This window comes from Papaver somniferum, chromosome 1 (genome assembly GCF_003573695.1).
Source record: "Papaver somniferum cultivar HN1 chromosome 1, ASM357369v1, whole genome shotgun sequence".
NCBI classification, from domain to species: Eukaryota; Viridiplantae; Streptophyta; class Magnoliopsida; order Ranunculales; family Papaveraceae; genus Papaver; species Papaver somniferum.
Window position 1 is genome coordinate 28,797,323 of NC_039358.1, and position 20,587 is coordinate 28,817,909.

A 20,587-nucleotide genomic window follows, 5' to 3' on the forward strand; every position below is an offset into this window, starting at 1 on the left:
ACAACAACACGATTGATACGATTCGATATTTTGTTTGCACAAAACACCGATTTGATTTCCCTTTAGATGTAAATCAAGGTTTTGGAAATCTTGTGTTTATTTTGATAAAAAAAATTACTAGGTAAAAGTAATATCAAAACAAACTTGTAGATCAGGGATTATTATACTCTTCAATAAAGGAAGAGAAACCTAATGATTCTACAAAAATAACAACTATAATAAATCTAGAGATATCTTGGTTAAAACTTCTTAAGGATTTATACGAGATACCTTAATCAAAGTTTTCTTTCTAGCTTCTGATTTCGACTAACAAGTGTTGGTATACGATCGGAAACTGAAATCTATCAAAACCTAGGGTTTATGATCAACAACTTTTGAATGGTTTTATATCAGAAGAGAAAACCTTAAAATAGACAAGAGGTGAAAACCCTAGATTACAAGTTGTATAATCAATCACAAAGATTAATCCAACTCGGCTTTGTGATCCCCAATACAAAGACTTTTATCTCACTCTTGTTCACGAAGAATAGAAGACATGGAAAACAACCTTATGAAGCTTACACCAATTTTCCAAAGGGGATGAAAACGTGTAGCACTCATGAACCCTTTATTTATAGTGAACAATAACTTGGAAGCTGCGCAAAGATATTTTCCTTTTTCAAGACTCTCCTAATTTTTGGAGTCTTTCTTAAGTTACAAACTCTTGCCAAATAATTAAATAATTAATTAATTAGCAAATATTGTATTTATGTGAATAAATCACATTTTAACTTAGGCAGGAATTAAAAGTTATCACAAACACTTTAATATGGTAATCAAATATGTTTGGATTAATAGCCATCTTGCATAGATAAGGAAACATCACCAACTTGACCAAAAATGCCTTTTAGTCACGTAATTGGGCCCAATTCCGTGAATCGTTACAAACAGTCCATGGATTGTTTCCTAATAACGAACTGTTACAATTACAGCAACACTTATAATTGTTACTTTAATAAATCACTCATAACTTCATCGTTATAACTCAGAATTGAGTGATTCTTGGCTCGTTGAATTTGTAAGCTCATTCACTGTAATACGAGAATCTGTCCAGGGATAAAGGTTATTGTCACAAAAGTCGTTTCTTAAATAACCTCGAGTATATATACATAAATGTACATTAACCGTCATCGGAATTGTTCCATAGAGTGAGCATTTGTTTCGATAGATTAGAAAGGTAGAATTGAACAAGAATCCAAATGAAATCAATTACCACATACATTTGTTGATGAAGTCCTTGTTGATGTCTTCTTGTAATCTTCAGTCTTCATCCTTAAGAATAGTTCTTCTTAGACCTAATCTAGTCTGAAACTATCTTTAGTATACTAAATCAAGAATGCATTTTGGAAAATAAAATTGACAAACTAAATTGACATACCAACGCTAGTGGATTCAACAGTACAATGATCCAACACCGGTGATATGCAGAAATCATCACCTCTTCCTCCTCGTGAAGGTTCTTTCCCCATGTTCCATGGTAGCGGTATTTCTTCAGTCAATAGGACAGTTTCCAATTTTTTTTTTCTATTGGGGCGTTTAGTCTGGGAAGTTTCGCGTCATTGAACGGTGGATAGTTGGTCTTCGCTTAAACCGCTGGTTATCATTATATCCTGTTCTTCGGTCATTGTTGAATCGTCCTCCTTGGTTGTCGTATCTCTTTGCTGGATAATTGTACGCGTGAAGTCTATCCCCGTATTCTCTATGAAACCATTCCTCATCTTTGCTTGACATAGCTACCTCTTTCGCAGTACTTTCCTTTGTCTGCTTTCCTCATTCGACATTTGAGGTACTTTCAACATTACTTGCTATTCGCGGCATGAGTGTCGAACTTTATCCTTTCGCAGCTGTGATGGCTGTCATACTAGCATTCATTTACCTTTGCTTTTCATCTAATGATATGAACTCCTCCTCATACTCTCTTAGTTCTTGCATATCGATTTCGTTTCTGTGTCGGAAGATTTCTACGTACAAATGATCAGTTGAGTATAAAGCATTGACGAAGGAGAGGATCAAATGTCTCTCCGATACTTGTCCTGCGGATTCGCTGCACATGGTTCTCCATCGCGTGGTCAGAATTCACATACTTTCTCCATGAGCTTTCTTTAAGTTAAAAGCGTGTTAAATCCCTTCTTTGGACCGGTTGCTAGTTTCCCAAAAATAGCCTTTATAGTTGCGCGAATGAAGTCACCGATCCTTCGCACAAATTATCAAACCATAATGAAGCTTCTCCAGTCAGACTGGCTGGAAAATATTTGCACAACACCGCCTGATGCTGGGCCCATGGCATTAATGTGAGATTATAGGCTTTCATATGTTGTATAACATTCCCTGTCCCGTCAAAGATGATGGAGAATGTCGGTATAGCACATTTCGCGGGGATAGGTGCTTGTAATATCTCGCGTGAAAATGACGATCTCTCTGCTTCCTCTATGGCTTCTGCCAACTTTATTTTTCCTCCTCGCCTATTATTGTTTTTCATTGCCACTTTCATTTATTCAAGCTGTAGGAGTATGGTTTGGTTCGCGTCAGTCTGTTCTCTTTCTCTTTGGTTGACTTCCTCTAGTGCTATTTCTATGGTTCTCCTGGTATCTCGCTCCAAACTTGTTTCTCTCCTACATCTTTGGCTTTCACGCTCCGAGCTACTTCTTCTTCTACCATCACACCTCAACACTTATGTTCCAGGCTTTCTCTTCTTCCATGATTTCTTCTTTTTTCTCTGCGTTCTTCCAGTCTTCTTTCGAGATCGCGAGCATTTTCTCTTTCGCGTACGCCTCATTCGTACTCAGCATGGTCGTTTTGGGCTTCCCTTTCCTCACTATGGCGTCCTCTCCTCCTCCTTGATGAACTCCTGCTTGCTTGAGTTTCTATTTCCCCGGTATGAGTTCGCGCTTGCATGTTTTCATTTAGCCGATTGTTTTCTTCCATTAACAAAGCATTTTGTGTCGCCAAGTTTGCTTTCTCTTATGCTAACTCTGCATCTCTTGCTCTACTTCGCTCGAGCCCCTGCCTCAGTTCTCTTCAATTCGTCTGTCTCGTGCAAGGCGTTCCCTCAGTTGTTTAATGGTTAGGTTGTCCTCTTCGCTAGGATTCTCACCTCTTCCTTGTGTTGCATGTTCTTCGTCTTCCATGGTATCAAGATCGATCGTGTGCATACTTCCCTCTTCGTAGATAACTCTCTCTGCATTTTTGTTTTTTGTGTTGGATCTTGAGGGACGACATCGCTATTCTGCTGACCCATTTCTATGATGGAGTGTAGACTGCGGTTGCGATTCTGTTGCTCTAACTCTCGTCTTTCTCCAGCAGATGAAGTTTCAGCTTCGCCTTTGGCTCCTCTTCTATTTTCCACTCTGTTGCTTCTTATTGTAGCAATGACGTGCCCTGTTCTTGATGCGATTCACACCATTTTGTTAATCAGATGTGCTGGTGGACAAGATTTCTAGCTACCAAAGGAAACTTGATTGGATTTTTTCCGTTGTTTTGTTGTTTTTGAGGAAGTATTATGAGAGAAACTTATCAAAGTTTCCTTATCAGAGTTTTGAGAGGTGAGTGATTCTTTAGTCAGAACTTCTTCAAACTAGACAGTGGTGTGTTTCTTGGAACTTCATGGTGGTGGTGATCTTTTGAAGACGGGATTTCTTTGAGCGATAACAAGTTTCTTTTGGAGATGATGATTCCTAGCTACTAGCTAGCAGGTGAGGATAATCCTCCCTATTTCTAGCGCCAAAATGTAGTTGCGGAAAATCCCACAACTACACCCAATGAGATGATAATAACACAAAGCCTAAGCCATGAGAATCAACTTAAACATTAATGAAATTATACACCACTTTGACACTAGTATGATCTTTCGTGAACACTTTCTATTCAATGTGTGATGTTCTTGCAATGATTACAAAGGTATTTGATATACAACAATGGAAGAAATAAAACTTGGAGTGAACTTTAATGGCTTCTCTCTTTTTTCTATGGGTGTTTCTTAGCTCTCTTACTTGACTGAATTCTATCACCAACAATCTGCCCCTCTCTCATTGTCATTTGAATCCTTATATAGGAAAATACATCAGTAGAAGACAACTGATGATCACATGCAAAATCTCTGTTAGCTGATCTTATTTCAGTTTGTCTTATTCGCCAGGCTTTGGGAAGATGTCACTGTCTTCTCGCATTGCTACTTCATGTTCTTCGTGATAAATGTCTCCTTGTATTCATCGTGTAGTTGCTCTTCATGCTTCTTCCTCGTTGTCGCGTAATTACTCTTCGCCTAATTTCTTTTTTCTTCGTGTTGATGATTGTCTTCGTTAGGGCGAGGTTATGGACTTGCTATGTGCGATATTTCGCCCCTACATGCCGTAAGGCAATAACTTCCACCCCTCATTATTTGGCCGAACTTCTTCCAGCACTACCAGCCAATAACCGGTACTGATGATCGCCAGTTGAGCAATGAAAAATTAATGCAAGGCAACAAAAAAATTCTGAACAGTTTTATTATTTACCTTGTTGGCTGTTGCATTATTATTAATTTGTTGCCAAAAAACTTTGCAACGGTATTTTATAACGACCATGATTCCAAGAGTAGCATAATAGTGCTCCTATCTTTAATAGGTTTGCAATTATGGACTCGTTGCATGAAGTTCAGCCTGCGATTGTAGTACGGAACACTCAAAATAGTTGAAGAAAAGGACGATTAATAAAATGAAAAACAAATTATTCTTCCCAAAAGGAAATAAGACTATCAAAATGAACTATCGCTTGAAAATAACAATTCCTGAGTCCCTTTATCTCAACTCTTCTGCATGTACTTGAATTAATATTGTAAAGGAATAGCCTTCCCCTTTGTCTCACCAACAACTCACCTCTTTTGTAATGAAGGATTTCCACTGTCAATTTGTTTGCCCAACACCCAGTGGGGATATGAGAGTCGCCTGAGGGAAGAATCACAGTATGCCTCTTAACCCAACTCTTGGTTTCATGATTTAGCACCGATAGTTTAATTCGCGTTGATCTTATAATATCACATATGTATAATTCTTCTTCGAGCTCAAATAGATGCACCTGTAGTTTACCTGACATTGACATAGAAAGTCCATCATGTCCTATCGTCCCATACTTGTTTGTTTCATATTCGAATGACACGATCAAATGTGAATGAGAAGGGTAATCACCAGTTTCAACCCTAAAAGAGATTCGATCAACAATCCAGTAAAGTGTCTTGTGCACGATTACAGGAGGTCTATCACAGGATGGAGGGTAGGAGCAGCTGCCAACCTTTTCCCATGATTTTGTTCCCAAGTTAAACATTCTAAACTTAAACGGTGTACCATTCTTGGAAACATACAGCAATACATACTCCCTTCTTAGAGGACAAAAATAAAAACCGCATACATGGTAATCTGAACGTGGAGGACCAAAAATAGGCTTTCGATGATGAAAATTAGCCTTTTGATTGTTAATAGGATTCCACAGATAGAAACCAGGAGAGTATTTGTATTTGTCTCTAAATAAAAGAAACCCTTCATGAGAACCCATAAGCAGTATAGGATTGTGCTTTTGCGTATAGCAAGAGTCAATTTCGACAAATTTTCTTTCGATATTATGAGATTCCAGGTCGATAAAGTAGAGCTCCATAGTACCATTGCAAACAGATTCCGGAATAGGTTGCAGAATTATCACCGGAGAAGGAGAAGATCGATTAAACTGCATTCGAGAAAAATTTCTAGTTTTGGTTAAGACCTCTAATACTTTAGAGTCACGTCGCAATTGGAAGATACACTTACATGAAAGTCTACCAAGTATGTTTTCTATTGTAGCATGTGGCAGCCCGGGAAGATCAGCATGGAGCTTGATAAGAGGCTTATCAGCCACGGCGAGATTAGTGTCATCATCATCTAGTTTAGTATTTGTAGTTGCCAATCCAAGTAGCTCTCTCCAACATAGAATCCACCCCATGCATGGAACAACAACATTCATCTTATTATTTATTCACAAATTTCTACCGCACTTAGAACTAGAATTAACTATTATTTTTTGCACTAACAAATAGAGATTGAACCAAACTCAGAGATTCGCATAGCCATTTCAGCTTAGATCGATCTTCTCTTCTTTCTTTGCCAAATAGGGGCTATAGGGTATTTGTTTGGTTATTTGAGTCATACCAACCATTGACTTTAGATTTAGAGTTGGACTCTAACCAGGAGTCCTTAATAGGTTTTACACAGAGTCGTATAAATAAAAAAGACACAAACGAGATGCACAGAAGCTGCAATCACCCGAATTTTACGAGTCTATTATACGTACAATGAATAAGATTGATTTCCTGTGTCAAAAAAATAAATTAAGAACTATCTAAATATACAAGGTTCAGTCATGCTTCTATAATCTGAGTCTCATGAATTAAAGGAGAGTCTCATGAATTAAAGGCCGCTGATCTTGTCTAATTGCTTGGACTTTTTCGACATACTTCATTTTCAACCACATTATTTTTACACAATTTTGATCAATTAACCCGATAATTCCAGGATGAAAAAGACGTGTGAAATTTGATACTGTTTAAATGAACGAGAATGTAAAAGGCTTTTCTTAAATGTAGCCCACACTTTTATTAACCATAGCCCAAAAAATTTAAGCTAAAATGAAAAATCAAATCTACCAAACATGTCTTAATCTTTTTATTAATAATTCTACTTCTTCCCCAAAATCAAAATATAAACCCTAACTTTTTCTTTTCAATATCCAAACTAAGCTATACTTCAATTTATTTTTAATTGTTCTCTCATTCTTCTTACAAATTTCCCGATTATAAATCATAAGTTTTACTTATCCCTTAAAACAATTTAAACCCAACTTTAAATATTTGGAAAAATAACACTATTTCTCTAAAATGGTGTTATTTTTCCTAAATCATGATTATAGTAATATCAATCGAGGTTATATATTCTAATCCTTCCTTAAAAATTCTCCACAACAATATCAATCGAAAACGAAATGAAATCTACTAAAGTTTTGATTCTTTTCCAAAAAATCAATTTTTCAAAACTGCATAAGCAGTATTATTCTATAAAAGAAATTCTAACATGATGTTCTTTTCTCCCAATCATGATTACATTAAATGGAGTATTCATAAAAATCATCAATTATGCCATAGATCTTACATAACTTTAATTATGAAAATTATATAATTAACTTTATTTTATTTTTTGACTTAGGGATTTGAAAATTTATTTTGGGCTATATATGAAAATTATGTTTAATTTTATGGGTTATGTTAATAATTATAAGAAATACGTTTGGTTAGATTATTGACATATTTTATGTGGGTTATAGTTAATTAAAATATGGACTATATTTAAGAGAAGCCATGTAAATATAGATAGGATGTAAACAGTTTCATCCTACCCATTTTCAAATATTTTTTTTGTATTTTTAATTTACATCAGGATGCATCCATTTTTACCCTCGCTGTTTTTTAAGTTTAAGCCAAGATGAATCCGGATTCATTCTTGCTTTTTTTTTTGGTACTAATTTTTACTCGTCCATTGGAACCATGTTTTAAAAATATTTGAGCAATTGTCCCAATTTCTCTTATTTTTATTTTTATTTTGAAGGCCAAGGTTAAAATTTTTATTAAAAGTACAAAGAAGCACAAAAAGAAGAAATATAGAAGGAGAGGGCAGGAACACATTAGAATGCAAATACAATGGCTGAGATAGGGATAAAGATCGACCTTCTTGCCAAACCAAAACATACATACAAAAAAAATAAGGAAGAGATATCCTAAAACCACAGTAAAATTTAACTGCCCCAAAACGGCAAACCCTACCCAACTAATTTTGTAAGTTTTTTCAAGAAAATTTTGTAACTGGTGTTCTTCAACCACGGCCTAGGTTCAACCACATTATTGAACAAAAAATAAGAACGCAAACAAAAGTTACAAATTAAAACCGTTTCAAATTGCTATCTCAGCTGGGGCTAGGCTGCCATTCATGATGGAGTGAGCAATGTTCTTAAAGAGAGTAACATGGGTGAGTTTTCCATCCAAGGAGTGAGCAATCTTCTTAAAGAGAGTAACATGCTTGGCAAATAATGTAACTTTTACATCAACACCACCATCTTCGGTGCCTGCAGGTATAAAAATCACTAAACCTTCAAATGGGGCTCTGGGATGCATTATTGTACAAGGACTTCCGCTACCAAAATCAATACCATCAACCGGAAACCCTAACCATCTATCCACTTCCAAATTTGGACACAGAGTGCTTCCAAACTCAGGTGTCGTCTGTTGCAGCTCGTCACTTTTAGGACCATCTCCATTACCTTGATATATTGTCGATCCAAAATCGATAAATGATTTGAAGTACACAATTTACTTCATCACATATTGCTTTGGAGATATATGCATGACTCTCATTCAATAGTTGTTAAACAAAATTTATACCGTTAATAATTCAATAAACAAAATTAACAATGATACTTATCGCGTTTCAGCAATCGTTTTTCTTTCGATATGTATAGCAGAATCAACGTCTTAAAATTGTTAAACAATTTCCGAATTATGCCTGCACAACAAATAAAATCAAACACGATAAAATAAATGTTATGGCTGAGTCGCGGACTAGGTCGCTTTCTTTAAGACGTTTCGCGGCTCTGCCCAAGATTGTGCAAGCAGTTCTTCAATGGCGCGTCGTCCCCAGGATAAAATAGCCGAGATCAATCTGTTACACAATCACTCTTGCAAGGTGAGAGGATGTGAAACTTTTACACTTCCATTCTTGCTCAGAATCACTCATTTAGAAAAATAAGAGATGTTCACACACTTATTTTTCTTTCTCTAAAATTCATTTCTTATGTATACTCAAGTCATAAAAAAGAAAAACTCTCTCACTAAAAAAGATATCAACAACTCTCCAAGTTCTTTTTAACACCAAAACATAAAAGAAAAATCTCTCTCTTATTATTTTTCCAACCAAAATTCTGATTTATAGTCAAGAGTTTCAAAACAATTAACTGTTCATGAAAAATTGTTATTATGGTTGAGTTAACACCATTAAAAACCACAAAATGAAACTCTCAAAGTTATAATGATGTAGCTAACACCATTAAAACTAAAAATATGAAACGGTCAAATTAATTATAACAAAAAATTTTCTTTCAATAAAGGCTATAAAAACATATTGATTGGGAATAAATTTATGTTTTGAAAATATATTCCCAACAATAATTCCTTCACCTTCAATCTTGGGTAAGCCCAAAGTACCAAGTTACCAAAATACTCCATGGGTACTGCTGGTTCAGATATTCGTGTTCTTCCATTCACTGCTATCCTCACCTGACTCGACTCTTCTAGGCCAAGTCCTCTAACTTGAGTTACCTTCTTCCATACATGCGAAAGCAAACATGCAAAAATACTGCATCTTTCATCTGGGTTATTATTGACCATAACTTTCAAGTTGTTTATATACTCATTAGAGTAATTGACAACTATAGTTTCAAGTGAAGGTGAATAGATCACTGGGGGAGTGGAGAGATTACTAGTAGTCTTTTTGAACTCAATTGAACCATGATCGAATTCAACCCTAGGTGGGTTTCTTGGTTGACAAACAACAAGTCGATCATGATAAGGAAGTAATTCTATGTCAAGACCACGAACAATTCTAGACCATGAAACCATGAAAGAACCTAAGATTGATTGCCATCAGCAACGCGATGATGAGAAGTGAAGCTCAAAATTAGACCACCGCATGGGTAACGATTGAGTTGAACTCGACACAACTCTTCAACTCCTTTAACAGGTGGAAGAAGATGCCTAATATCTTTTTGTTAGAATACGGCCATCCAACTCAAAACCAATTGGTAATGAGTGGAGAGGCCCTAAGAAATTATAAACTGCAAGATCTTAATTGCTCATATAATTTGGGACTAATAATCTCAACACTTTTGACATATCGAGTGAGAGTTGCTCAGCCACTGTGGTAGGTATGAAAGTTTCGGTTACGCGAACTCCAGCATTGTTTAAAATGACACAAGGCCGGCCTAGATTATCAGTTACGAATCTTCCTGCCAAGTGTGGGTAATGAACAAGAACTTTTGAAAGTGCATCTTCGAGAACTTCATTTGGTGGCATAGGTGGTTTGAATACAAGATACACATCCTCATAACAATCATGAGTAGCTTTATCAAAGATTGTAAGTGGAACTGTTTCATGAGTAGGCATATTAACTGATTGTTCGTCAACACTAGATGATGCTGAAGAGAAAGAGTGGTGCTTCCAGATGGCATTGCTGATCATCAATGCATTTGCCATATTGATAACAATAAGAGCTAAAAAAATGTAAAATATGCTATGATTATTTGATTCTACGTATTTGGTTGTTGATTGGTGTTACTATATAATTAAAGATAGTTGGTTAAGGGCCTCGAGGCTTTGGTTGAGGCTTCATTTTTCATGCTCCTTTCGCAAGAGTCCCCATCGAGATGCTTAGGTGGGCCTGAAAATAGATAAAGGGTAAAGATGATGTCCGGTTGGACTTTCTAGTGGTAAGATTCTCCATCAGGGTTATAAGATTTTTTTTTTTTTCTTCTTCACATTAGTCAATTTTGGTTGGATCAACATCGGTTTCCAATGAAGAAACTAGCAACGGCAAATTGATGGTTCCAAGAACATACCTCAGTGGTATCCCATCAACTCCAGTAGGAGGAAGTATGGGATTCGATTCCCACCTTAATAGAGGTTTGTATTTAAATTAGTTATATAGAGGGATTTAGTGGGGTTGTGTCTAGCAAAAAAAAAAGGACATCTTAATCCTTTATTTAAAAAAAAAGAAGTAAATAAACAGGTATTATTTTTAAGCAACTTTATTGGCGACTAGAATTACCGTAAACAACATCTTAAGCTTTTTTGAAGAAAAATAAATAAACAGGTATTAAACCTGGATGATACATGACAAGACAAGACAATTAATAACATATTGGAAAAACGACAAAACAATCTCATACCTGATCAAGTTATGAATCTCTAATAATGGAATCTCAATTAACAAAATCACGAGTAATTTAAAGCCGTAACCATAACGCCTGCTTATATAAGGAGAGCTTGGAGCGGTGAAACATGATCCACAACCCAAGAACATTTTTTAAAGTTATTCAGAAGACCACAACTAAAAAGATGGCTGAACCGAAAATATCTCAGTCGGAAAACAGTAAACTCCACGGATTATCAGAGCTCTTGTACCTGCCGTAGAAAATCATCACCAAGCTTGGAGCTGATGTCATTGGATCAAATTGTGACCCAAACTTAAGAGACCCATTACAGAGAAGATCACAAGATCCAAATGTAAGGTGTCAATTTATGTCCGAAAACTCTAACATTCATACGTGTTGCGTTCGAAATTCCAAATATTGTTCGAAAATAATTTTCGAATTCGGACATCCTTTCTTTTTTTATCCGAAAATTTAACTAACCGGATACGGATTCAGATACGAAGGTACCCCACATTCGAAATATTATTATCCACATTTTATGCATAAATATATATTATATTTTAAACCTAGGAAAACATATATTTTATTTATTTATTTTTTATGTTTATTAAAAAATCATTTTTAAATATCTTCATCCTATTGTTTTTACTAGGTAATAATAATTTGTTACAAAAATACAGAAAATTCGATGCTTTATGTTCTTATGATTTCAGATCAGACAATTATTAGATATCCGAATAAAAGTTCAGGTACGAATTCGAAGTGAAAAATATTATAATCATTCGGATTTAGAATCGTATTTGGAGAGTGTGTGAAATTTTCGATTCATATACGGATAATCCCTTGTTTGCACCCGTATGTATCCGTTTACACCCTTATCCAAATAAGAAAGTAAAAAAGAAGGATGGATAAGCATCAAACTAAACTAATAGCCGGAAAAGTTGATGTTCTTTGATTTTTTCGGTTGATGTTGCTGTGATGTTGTGTAAGCATTCAACAAAAACACAAATTTGTAGGTTTTTCGGTTTTTATCTAATAGAAGTCATCGCCGGAAGATTATCTTGTTGTTGAGGTGTTTCAACTTCTTGAATTAATGGCTCATTAGTACTTTCTTGGAACTGTGGTGAATTAAACGCATTTGATCCTTCTTTCGGATTTGCGTTCTTGAGTCTAAGGAATCTCTTTCTACCCAAAAATATTTCTAGGCACATAACACGATTGATTTGTGATGATGATGTAAATTAGGGTTAATAACAAGAAACAAGCATAAAGGTGAGAGACACGAATTTTACGTGGTTCAACAAGTTTTGCCTACATCCACGGACGAATTTGGAAGTAACTTGGCCAGCAAATCATCTGGAATATTCCAAAACTTCCCTCCAATAACTTGGTCAGCAAGTCATCCAGAAACTTCTAGAATCTTCTTCTAGGGTTTTTGCACTGGATCGGTGGAAACGGGCCAAATCGACAAGGGCTTGCGGGTTTGACCAATGACCTCGACTTTGACTGCCAGAGTTGACTTTCGCTGTTGACTGCGATTATCGATCTTTGACTGGAAACATAGCTGGGGACTGGATGGAGGATGGATGACATCACAACTGGCAACATGGATGGAGGCTGGCAGCGCGGCTGAGTACTTATCTAGAGACTAGTCGGCAACACCGCTAACAACATGGATAAAAACTGGTTGGCGGCACTGCTGGCAACATGGTTGGAAACTGATTGGAAGCGTGACTGGCAACTTGGTTGGATACTGACTGGAAGCACGACTGACAACATGGCTTCGACAGGTGACCGACGTTTGACTTTGACCATTGACTGGTGGTTGACTTTGACAATTAATCGTGCCGTTGGTGGCCGTTGACTTTCACAATGATCGACATTTGACTTTGACCATTGACTGATGGTTGACTTCGACCATTGATTGTTACTATCGACGGTCGTTGACTTTGACCATTGACTGGCCGGAAGATTCGGTATCCTGCATACTGAGTTGGTTGGCTGAATGACAAACTTGAATGAGGGCCAAATGGTGGTTCCAGTGGCAATCTGGTCCAATATTGTGGCATTTTTACTCATGGTACAAACATAATCTCTTAGCAAGACCTTCTTTTACAGTTTAATCGACGACGGATAATTTTGAGAAACGACAATTAATTGAGGTTTGAAAAGGAAAATAGAGGAGGGGAGAAATTAAAAAATCTAAGCAATTTGAAAAGAAAAAGAATATATATTTTTTTGTTTGTTTATTTTTATTTGTGAATTGTGATGAATAAATTTGAATTTAATTAGTCGTAGGAGAGTAATATGGTACAAAATATTAGTCAAGAGGTAATTTAGACATTTTCTATGTACTAGTTTTACCATCTAGCCACATTCATGAAAATTAGCATCCCCGAAAGAAGCTTTTCATAACAGGCCCCCGAGTTGTTATTAGTTGGGATTTCCTAGAGTTCATATCAGGTTGGTACTTTGGTGTTACGATAAATTCGCATGTTCATTTTTTAAAATTGTACTTTCTTGTATTTAGTTTTATCTGTAAGTTCTAATGTCAATCAATCCTTTTCAATGAAAATCAAGACAAAGAAAAAAAAAATCGTTTCTTTGTCCCCACTTTTTGGTACCTCTCTAGTTGCGGCTTCATTTTCCTGATTTTGATTTATGTAGTGGGAGTCCAGGTGGGTGAGGGTGGATTAATGGTGCATCAATTGGGCAATTGGTCCAAGGGTATGAACGTTGCATTTTATCAATGGTTGCCACGTATCCAAACCTGTTAATTTTTACCTGATTTTCTTATTTAAAAATCATTCAATGATTTTTTATGTATCCGAATTGCCAATGGCAAGAGTTGGCAGCTTGAGTCTGAGAAGCTGGACTCCAGAGGTCCATGGGACACTCACCGAGTTGAGACTAATCAAAAAAAATTATGTATCCGAATCCACTAAGATTAACGGATAGCGATGATCCTATAACCAGCCGGAATTATATAAGAAAAGAAAAGAACATCTAATTTGGTTGTATGTTTTTAATCGCCTTTTTCTCTCCTCTCGTGGTTTTAAAATTATAGCAAACTCAATCTTGATGAATTTGTCATTCCTTCATTTTCTTTCGAGCAAAATCGTCTGACACATCTAAAAATAAAAGTTGCTAAAATTTATGTTGTCAGATAATTAGGATAGTACTAGTGATCCCGTATCCATAAAAAGAAAATTATCCTAAATTTTCGGATGATTCGGACAAATATCGAATATCAGGTTATCTATTGGCAGACCTACCTATCGATGTTTGGTTAATTGCTCACTCATGAAAGCAAGAAGAAATTTACATTCATTACAATTCCCAAGTAACTTTCAGTTGGTTCGTCTGAATGTTTCATAATTGATCTTTTTTTTTTACTCAATAGGTATTTTGTATGGAACATGTGATTCAAAATGGAAGATGGGAAGATCTCACTTAGACCAACCACCGTGGGCCCCTTCACACCTACTTCACAGGAAGAAATTTGGGGGGAAAAGCGCACTTTATGTAGGAGTTGCAAATTTGTGTCGAACTAACTCACTCATAAATTTGCATGTAGAGTGATAAATTGTTTGGTACTTCAAATATAACTTTCAACTTTTAGTAGAGGATGAGGTTTTACCTTTCAATTTAATGATCTCTTGAATTTGATAGGCGAGTCTTCTGTGTGGGGGTGTTTTCCTTCCGTTTTCTTATTTTCTTGGTACGGATTTCAAATGTGTTTAAAGAGTTTCCAAGGCATTACTGATATTCCTTAGAAAAAGATGGAAGCTATCAAGAAAAAATACCTTATGTTGTTCAACTGTATCTTGCTTGCAACTGGTCTCACCGGTGGTCCTCTTCTTCTCCGTCTCTACTTTATCCGTGGCGGTAAACGAATATGGCTCTCGAGTGCGCTAGGAAGTGCAGGTTGGCCAATATTGAATCTTCCTCTCTGCTTTTCATGTATCTTCATCCGCGGTGGTGGTCTTGAAAATGGTAGAAACAAAAGATGGTATAAAATTTTCAGCATCACACCACCTCTAATTATATTTAGCGCCTCCATTGGTCTCCTCATGGGGTTAAATGATTATTTATACAGTCGCGGGGTTTCTCTTCTTCCTGTCTCGACGTCTACATTAATTTTGTCGACTCATTTGGCTTTTACGGCTTGTTTTACATATTTTATTGTCAAGCAAAAATTCACTCGATATTCTGTAAATGCAATTGTGTTATTAACAGTTGGAGCTGTACTTCTGGGTTTTCATTCGGATGGTGCTGTAAATCAGTCCAACAAAGATTACTACTTGGGCTTTTTTCTCACGGTTGGAGCTGCTGTGACCAGCGGATTGTTGTTTCCCTTGGTGGAATTGATGTATATAAAAACTAAGCAAAGCTTAACTTACAGTTTACTAATAGAAATGCAGATTGTGTCGTCTGTGGTTGCTTCTCTTTTCTGCATTGTTGGGATGTTTGTCAACAACGACTTCAAGGTATCATATTCTTCTGAATTTTACTACATTAAATGGTTATTTCGTCAGCTTTCCATTGGTCGCTTTAGTTGTTTAGTTTTTTGTTATCTCTCCTCAAAACCACCGCATTATTATCACGAGGGAGGATCCACTCATGTGACTATATTCACATTTTGAGAGATAATTTTCTTAATAAAACATAAACCGTAGCGAATTTGAAACTAATATTTCGGGGTGTTTTTGTTACAAATATTTATGTTCCCACCAAATATGAGCACGTTCCGTACTTATGATGGTACCATCTACTACATTGAAAATCAGCGGATTCTCAACCGTTGAAATTAAGACCGACAGATAGTGAGGTTTGGCATTTCAGAACTTGCTCATTTACTGTGGGTATGTAAACCCTTATAAGAGGAACATATCCTCAAAATATTAGATTCAAATTCTTCACCGTTGAATTTCTTTTTTTAGAAAAATGTTGTTCAAAGTGCGAGATAGTCTTCCCTCTATTATCATTACTCATGTTTCAAATTCATTTAACAAACTAAAATGTAAAAATACTTAAATTAGTCAAATGAACAACCGATGAAAGGATGTAAAACATGCATTCTGGTTTTTAGAGGGTGTGCAATATTACAATATACATGAAAAACTACATAAGATTATTAGTATGTGGAGATTATAATTTATTATTCCTATAAAGAAGTTTTATACATACATGTACTAATTATATTATAATCATACAATATTTTACAGGTTTAGTGTATCTTAAATACTACTTGATGATCTACAAACCTGTATATGATGTTTTTGATTGTTATAAATATTACTAGGGAATAAAAGAGATATCATGCATCTGCAAGTTATATATAAGATGGGTCCAAAAATTACATTTTTTCTCAATTAAAATAGATAAATATTTCACTCCATTATAAATTTTGATGAAACTAGATCTAAAAATATTCAGGTGTAATGGTCATTATCACATATAAAATTTAAAAACTTATCTATCTTAAAATATGAAAAATATTATTTTTTATTAATGACCCAAGTTAATTAGGGCAATTAGTTTATATTAAATTGTAGAGACTACACAGAAATATACAAAATATCAATATATTGAGGTTTTACCATAGATGGTTCACGTTTTGTTGGTTGGAAATCGTTTCCAAACATGAAAGGTGCATGCTTGCGTCATGCATTTTGTTAATACATATATCTGTATGTTAATATTTCAATTTGAATTAGGCAATTCCAAGAGAAGGCAAAGAATACGAGCTTGGGGAGGTCAAGTATTACGTAGTTTTAGTAGCTATTGCAATTCTGTGGCAGATTTACTTCATTGGAACAGCAGGAGTTATCTTCTGTTCGACATCTTTGCTTGCTGGTGTTATTGTTGCCGTTATGGTACCCATTACAGAGATTCTAGCGATTTTATTCTACCACGAGAGTTTTAAATCTGAAAAAGGCATTGCTTTGTTCCTCTCACTCTGGGGTTTCATGTCCTACTTTTGTGGTGACTACATGAAAGCAAAGAAGCGGAGTTCAGAATTAGGTCCAGGTGAAAACCTCCCTCCAGAAACCAACTTGCAGTAATCTAATACAAGGTTATTTATTGTTTGAGAGTATTTTGCTGCACTCCTATAAACTAGGGTGCACATTCTCCGCAAAATCACTGAACTCATTTGTAAACCACTTTGTTATTATTCTTTCTTATATTTCCAATTTATATATCAATTGTTAAAACTTAAATAATTATCAAATACTAATTGAGATGGGAAATGTGCACCTCAGTTTTTAGGAGGTGAGAATGTGAATCGTGATGATATTTCGAAGAAGTCTAAATCCATATCTCCATATTTTTGGAAATGATTCTGGACGAACTGATTCTTGACAACTATAGATTTCATTACAAGTATGTTAGAAGTATAAGTGTCTTTTTCTTTATCTTTTACTTTAGTAATTGGTGTATTACAAGTGTTAGATTTATCTAAGTTGTTCCTATAAGTAGAACAACAAGTTCTGTTTCTCAAAAACTATCAATAAAAAACACTTTTACCTTTTACTACAAACTCTTTCATGGTATCAAGAGACAGGGAGAAACCCAAGACCTTATCCGATCCTGAGACCTCTACAAACTCTAAAATCATATCAAATCCTCTAAAACTCTTAACTGTTTTCCTGAATTTTATCAAGTCACGAAGTTGGAAATCCAAATCACATCTCACCGTTATTACTTTGTGGACGAATAAATCTGCTTCACTTTCTTCTTCTGCATAATTTCAATTACAACAATTAAAACCATTATTTTACCATCTGTTTCCGTTCTATATCAATAGTTCACCACTGCAACCTTCAATTACTTCTTATTATCCTAACACCCCAACCCTAATAAATCTCAAATACCCATTTCTTTCTTTTTCAATATAGATATCTGAATCAAAATCAGATCTGAAACCTTTTTTTTTGCTCACATCAAATTATTTCTCAAAGCGTCCGAGAAGAAGAGTATTGTATTTTTGTTGAAGAGTCATAACCTCTGTAGGTTTCCATTACTTGTTCTTCCGATGATTCACTGCACATTAAGGTAATTTCAGACCTATTAAAACAGTTGTTCTATTACTCGTTCTATTACTCAATATTTATTTGTTCGTGGACTTATTTTGAATGATCAAGCCTTTTATGGAGGTTAATACTTTAAAATTATTTGCGCAACATTCAGAAACCTTATCAACATATATCAACTTCAACTTCAACTTTTATGAGTTTCAACTTTGATATCATAATTTCAAAGTTTTACAACAAATTTTATCAAAATTTACACAATTTAGTTGGAACTTTCACCAACAAGTTCTACCAACAACTTTCAGCATTGATATTTTATGTCCAACGTGTGTTCTCATATCAACTTAGGTATTCAATTGCATCCCAATTTTTCATTTTCACTGCTCAAATCAAACTCGAATTTAGAAGTGTTAGTTTACTAAAGTTTGTAGCTTGATATGTGACTGAACTTTATGAACCCGACAATACCAAAGTTGACCAAGTTTCATCTGGTATTAAGACTACAGTTGAGCAAGTTTTACCTTCGTTAACTATTCTACATTTTGGTATTGGTTCATTTTCTTCAATGGATCCTTTGAGAATTACGGTCTGGTTACTGGTATTGGTTAATATTTCTTTCACAACCACAAATGATGATATTGTGAAGCTCCTATAACAAATAGAATTTCCAAGCTCTAATAACCTCTAAACTGCAAGTTCCTCGAGTGCTACATATGTTAAAATATGTATGGTGTTAAATCAAATATTGATTCAAATTGCATTTTGGTTGCATTAACATTTCAGATGAAGAACAAATTCAATATTTTCATACAACTTGCAGCAAGATTTTATTCACTTTTGTTTTCACTTTAAGCAAACTGATGTAGTTACTCCCTACTTCAATTTGAGGGAGAGTATTAGAAGTATAAGTGTCTTTAATTCTTGGGATATTTTGAGATTGGTGCCTATATAATAGTACACCTTTGCATTTGGTGCCTAACTTTGTCCAAATTTGAGTTTGGTGCCCAGTGAGTCCCGATCAAGCAGTTAACTTAACGGATGACTAGTTGACCGTTCATTATTTAGATTTTATTTCTAATTAATAAGTATTTAACTAATTCACTAATAACACAGTAGCTAGTGGAATATCTCTAGAGCATTTCTTCAAACACCTTACGAGCATTCTAAACAAATTAGGCTGACATAATGTGATAGATTAACTAAAAAAAGAAAGCGATTTTTTTTTAATTAAACGGATAAAGAGAAAGACGAAGCTGAAGGATAAAACTTAGACCATGAAAACTATGGATTTACAAACAAAAAGAAATATAAAAGCTTAGAAGTAAAACCCACGAACAAATTCTTATCATTTTATTGAACCATTAGTAGCTGAAATTCTTATCCTCCTGAATTACTAATTAGTTTGCTATTATTAATCATCAACGCCAAGGTAAATATTCCTCCTAGATAGTGTGGAGAATGTATATATGGTTTCATTTGTTGTCATATCTAGTTATTTTTCTTCGAGAAAGATGAATACAGTCAATTACAGGGATTCATTTGTTCATTAAAATAGTGATTAATTTGAAGGTTTAAGGAAGTGATCATTGTGGGCGTGAGAGATAGATTTTGGATGATTTGGGAATACAGAATGAAGGGAATTATGCTTATAATTTGGATTTAATTTTACTTAAATTGGTGGTGATATTCGATACTAACAATGGCTCAGAGTATGATTTGAGATAAGCAATGAAGAAGATGGCGATGGTAATAAGAGTGGAACCTAAAACAATAAAACCCCGTGAATGAAAATCAACAATTTTCCTTTCTCAAACATATATTAAGGAAGATAAGGTAAGTTAGTAATAAAATAAAGTTTAGATTTTTATTAGTCATTTTACGATTTTAACTCTAAATTGGATGGTCAACACGGTCAATCAAAGTCAATCTGTTAACTGGCACCAAACTCAAATTTGGACAAAGTTAGGAACCAAACGCAAAGGTGTACCATCTTACGAAGAAGATCAAAATATCCCTTACTTCTTTTATCTTTTACTTTAGTAATTTGTGTATTAGGAGTGTCAGATTTATCTTCATCTTTGAGATATTGGGGTTAAGTCTTATCTGTTACTTTAGTTATTCCTTTAAGTATAACTGATGGGATTTTTACAGTGGTAAGTAAGGTTGTCGTTCACTCAGACTTGATGAGATTCATTTTAAGAATTGAAAATAGAAAACACTAAAAACAACAAAATATATACAAATAATGGTAGTAAGGTTCAGCCAAACTCATAACATAAGGTTCAATTATTAATTCTTTTAATAATTATAGCTCAATAAATAAATATATGAACTCTTATTTTTGCCAAGGCATATTCTCAAAATATTAATTGTAAATCCTAAGCATGGGACATCAAAACATCTAAGCAAGCATGACCCATCAAATGAAATGACAACTAATTAATAAAAATCATAATTCAATTTTAATTAGTGCAAAAGTCATAGAAAGAATTAATTAAAATTACCCATGTATGACATTCGGCTTCCTCCGTCGTCCC

General features: G+C 34.9%; 1 protein-coding gene and 1 pseudogene across 2 annotated transcripts; one reads left to right on the forward strand and one right to left on the reverse strand.

The window, feature by feature from the left end:
• Positions 1-7,981: 7,981 nt before the first annotated feature.
• Positions 7,982-10,336, reverse strand: LOC113272697 (annotated as a pseudogene).
• Positions 10,337-14,618: 4,282 nt separating this feature from the next.
• LOC113282020 (purine permease 1-like) lies at positions 14,619-17,354 on the forward strand. 2 transcript variants are annotated; one of them, XM_026530949.1, is made up of 3 exons: positions 14,624-14,940; positions 15,253-15,503; positions 16,734-17,222. In XM_026530949.1, exons 1-3 carry the CDS (start codon positions 14,796-14,798, stop codon positions 17,079-17,081), a joined length of 744 nt encoding a protein of 247 aa, XP_026386734.1. In that variant the 5' UTR covers positions 14,624-14,795; the 3' UTR covers positions 17,082-17,222. The 2 variants fall into 2 exon arrangements, with proteins under 2 accessions (XP_026386725.1, XP_026386734.1); XM_026530940.1 differs by having other exon boundaries at positions 14,619-15,503; positions 16,734-17,354.
• The last annotated feature ends 3,233 nt before the right edge of the window (positions 17,355-20,587 follow it).

Coding starts and splice junctions, on each gene's coding strand:
- LOC113282020 (XM_026530940.1), top strand. CDS start 14,796: ATGGAAGCTATCAAGAAAAAATACCTTATGTTGTTCAACTGTATCTTG. Junction 15,504..16,733: donor TTGTCAACAACGACTTCAAG/GTATCATATTCT, acceptor AATTTGAATTAG/GCAATTCCAAGAGAAGGCAA.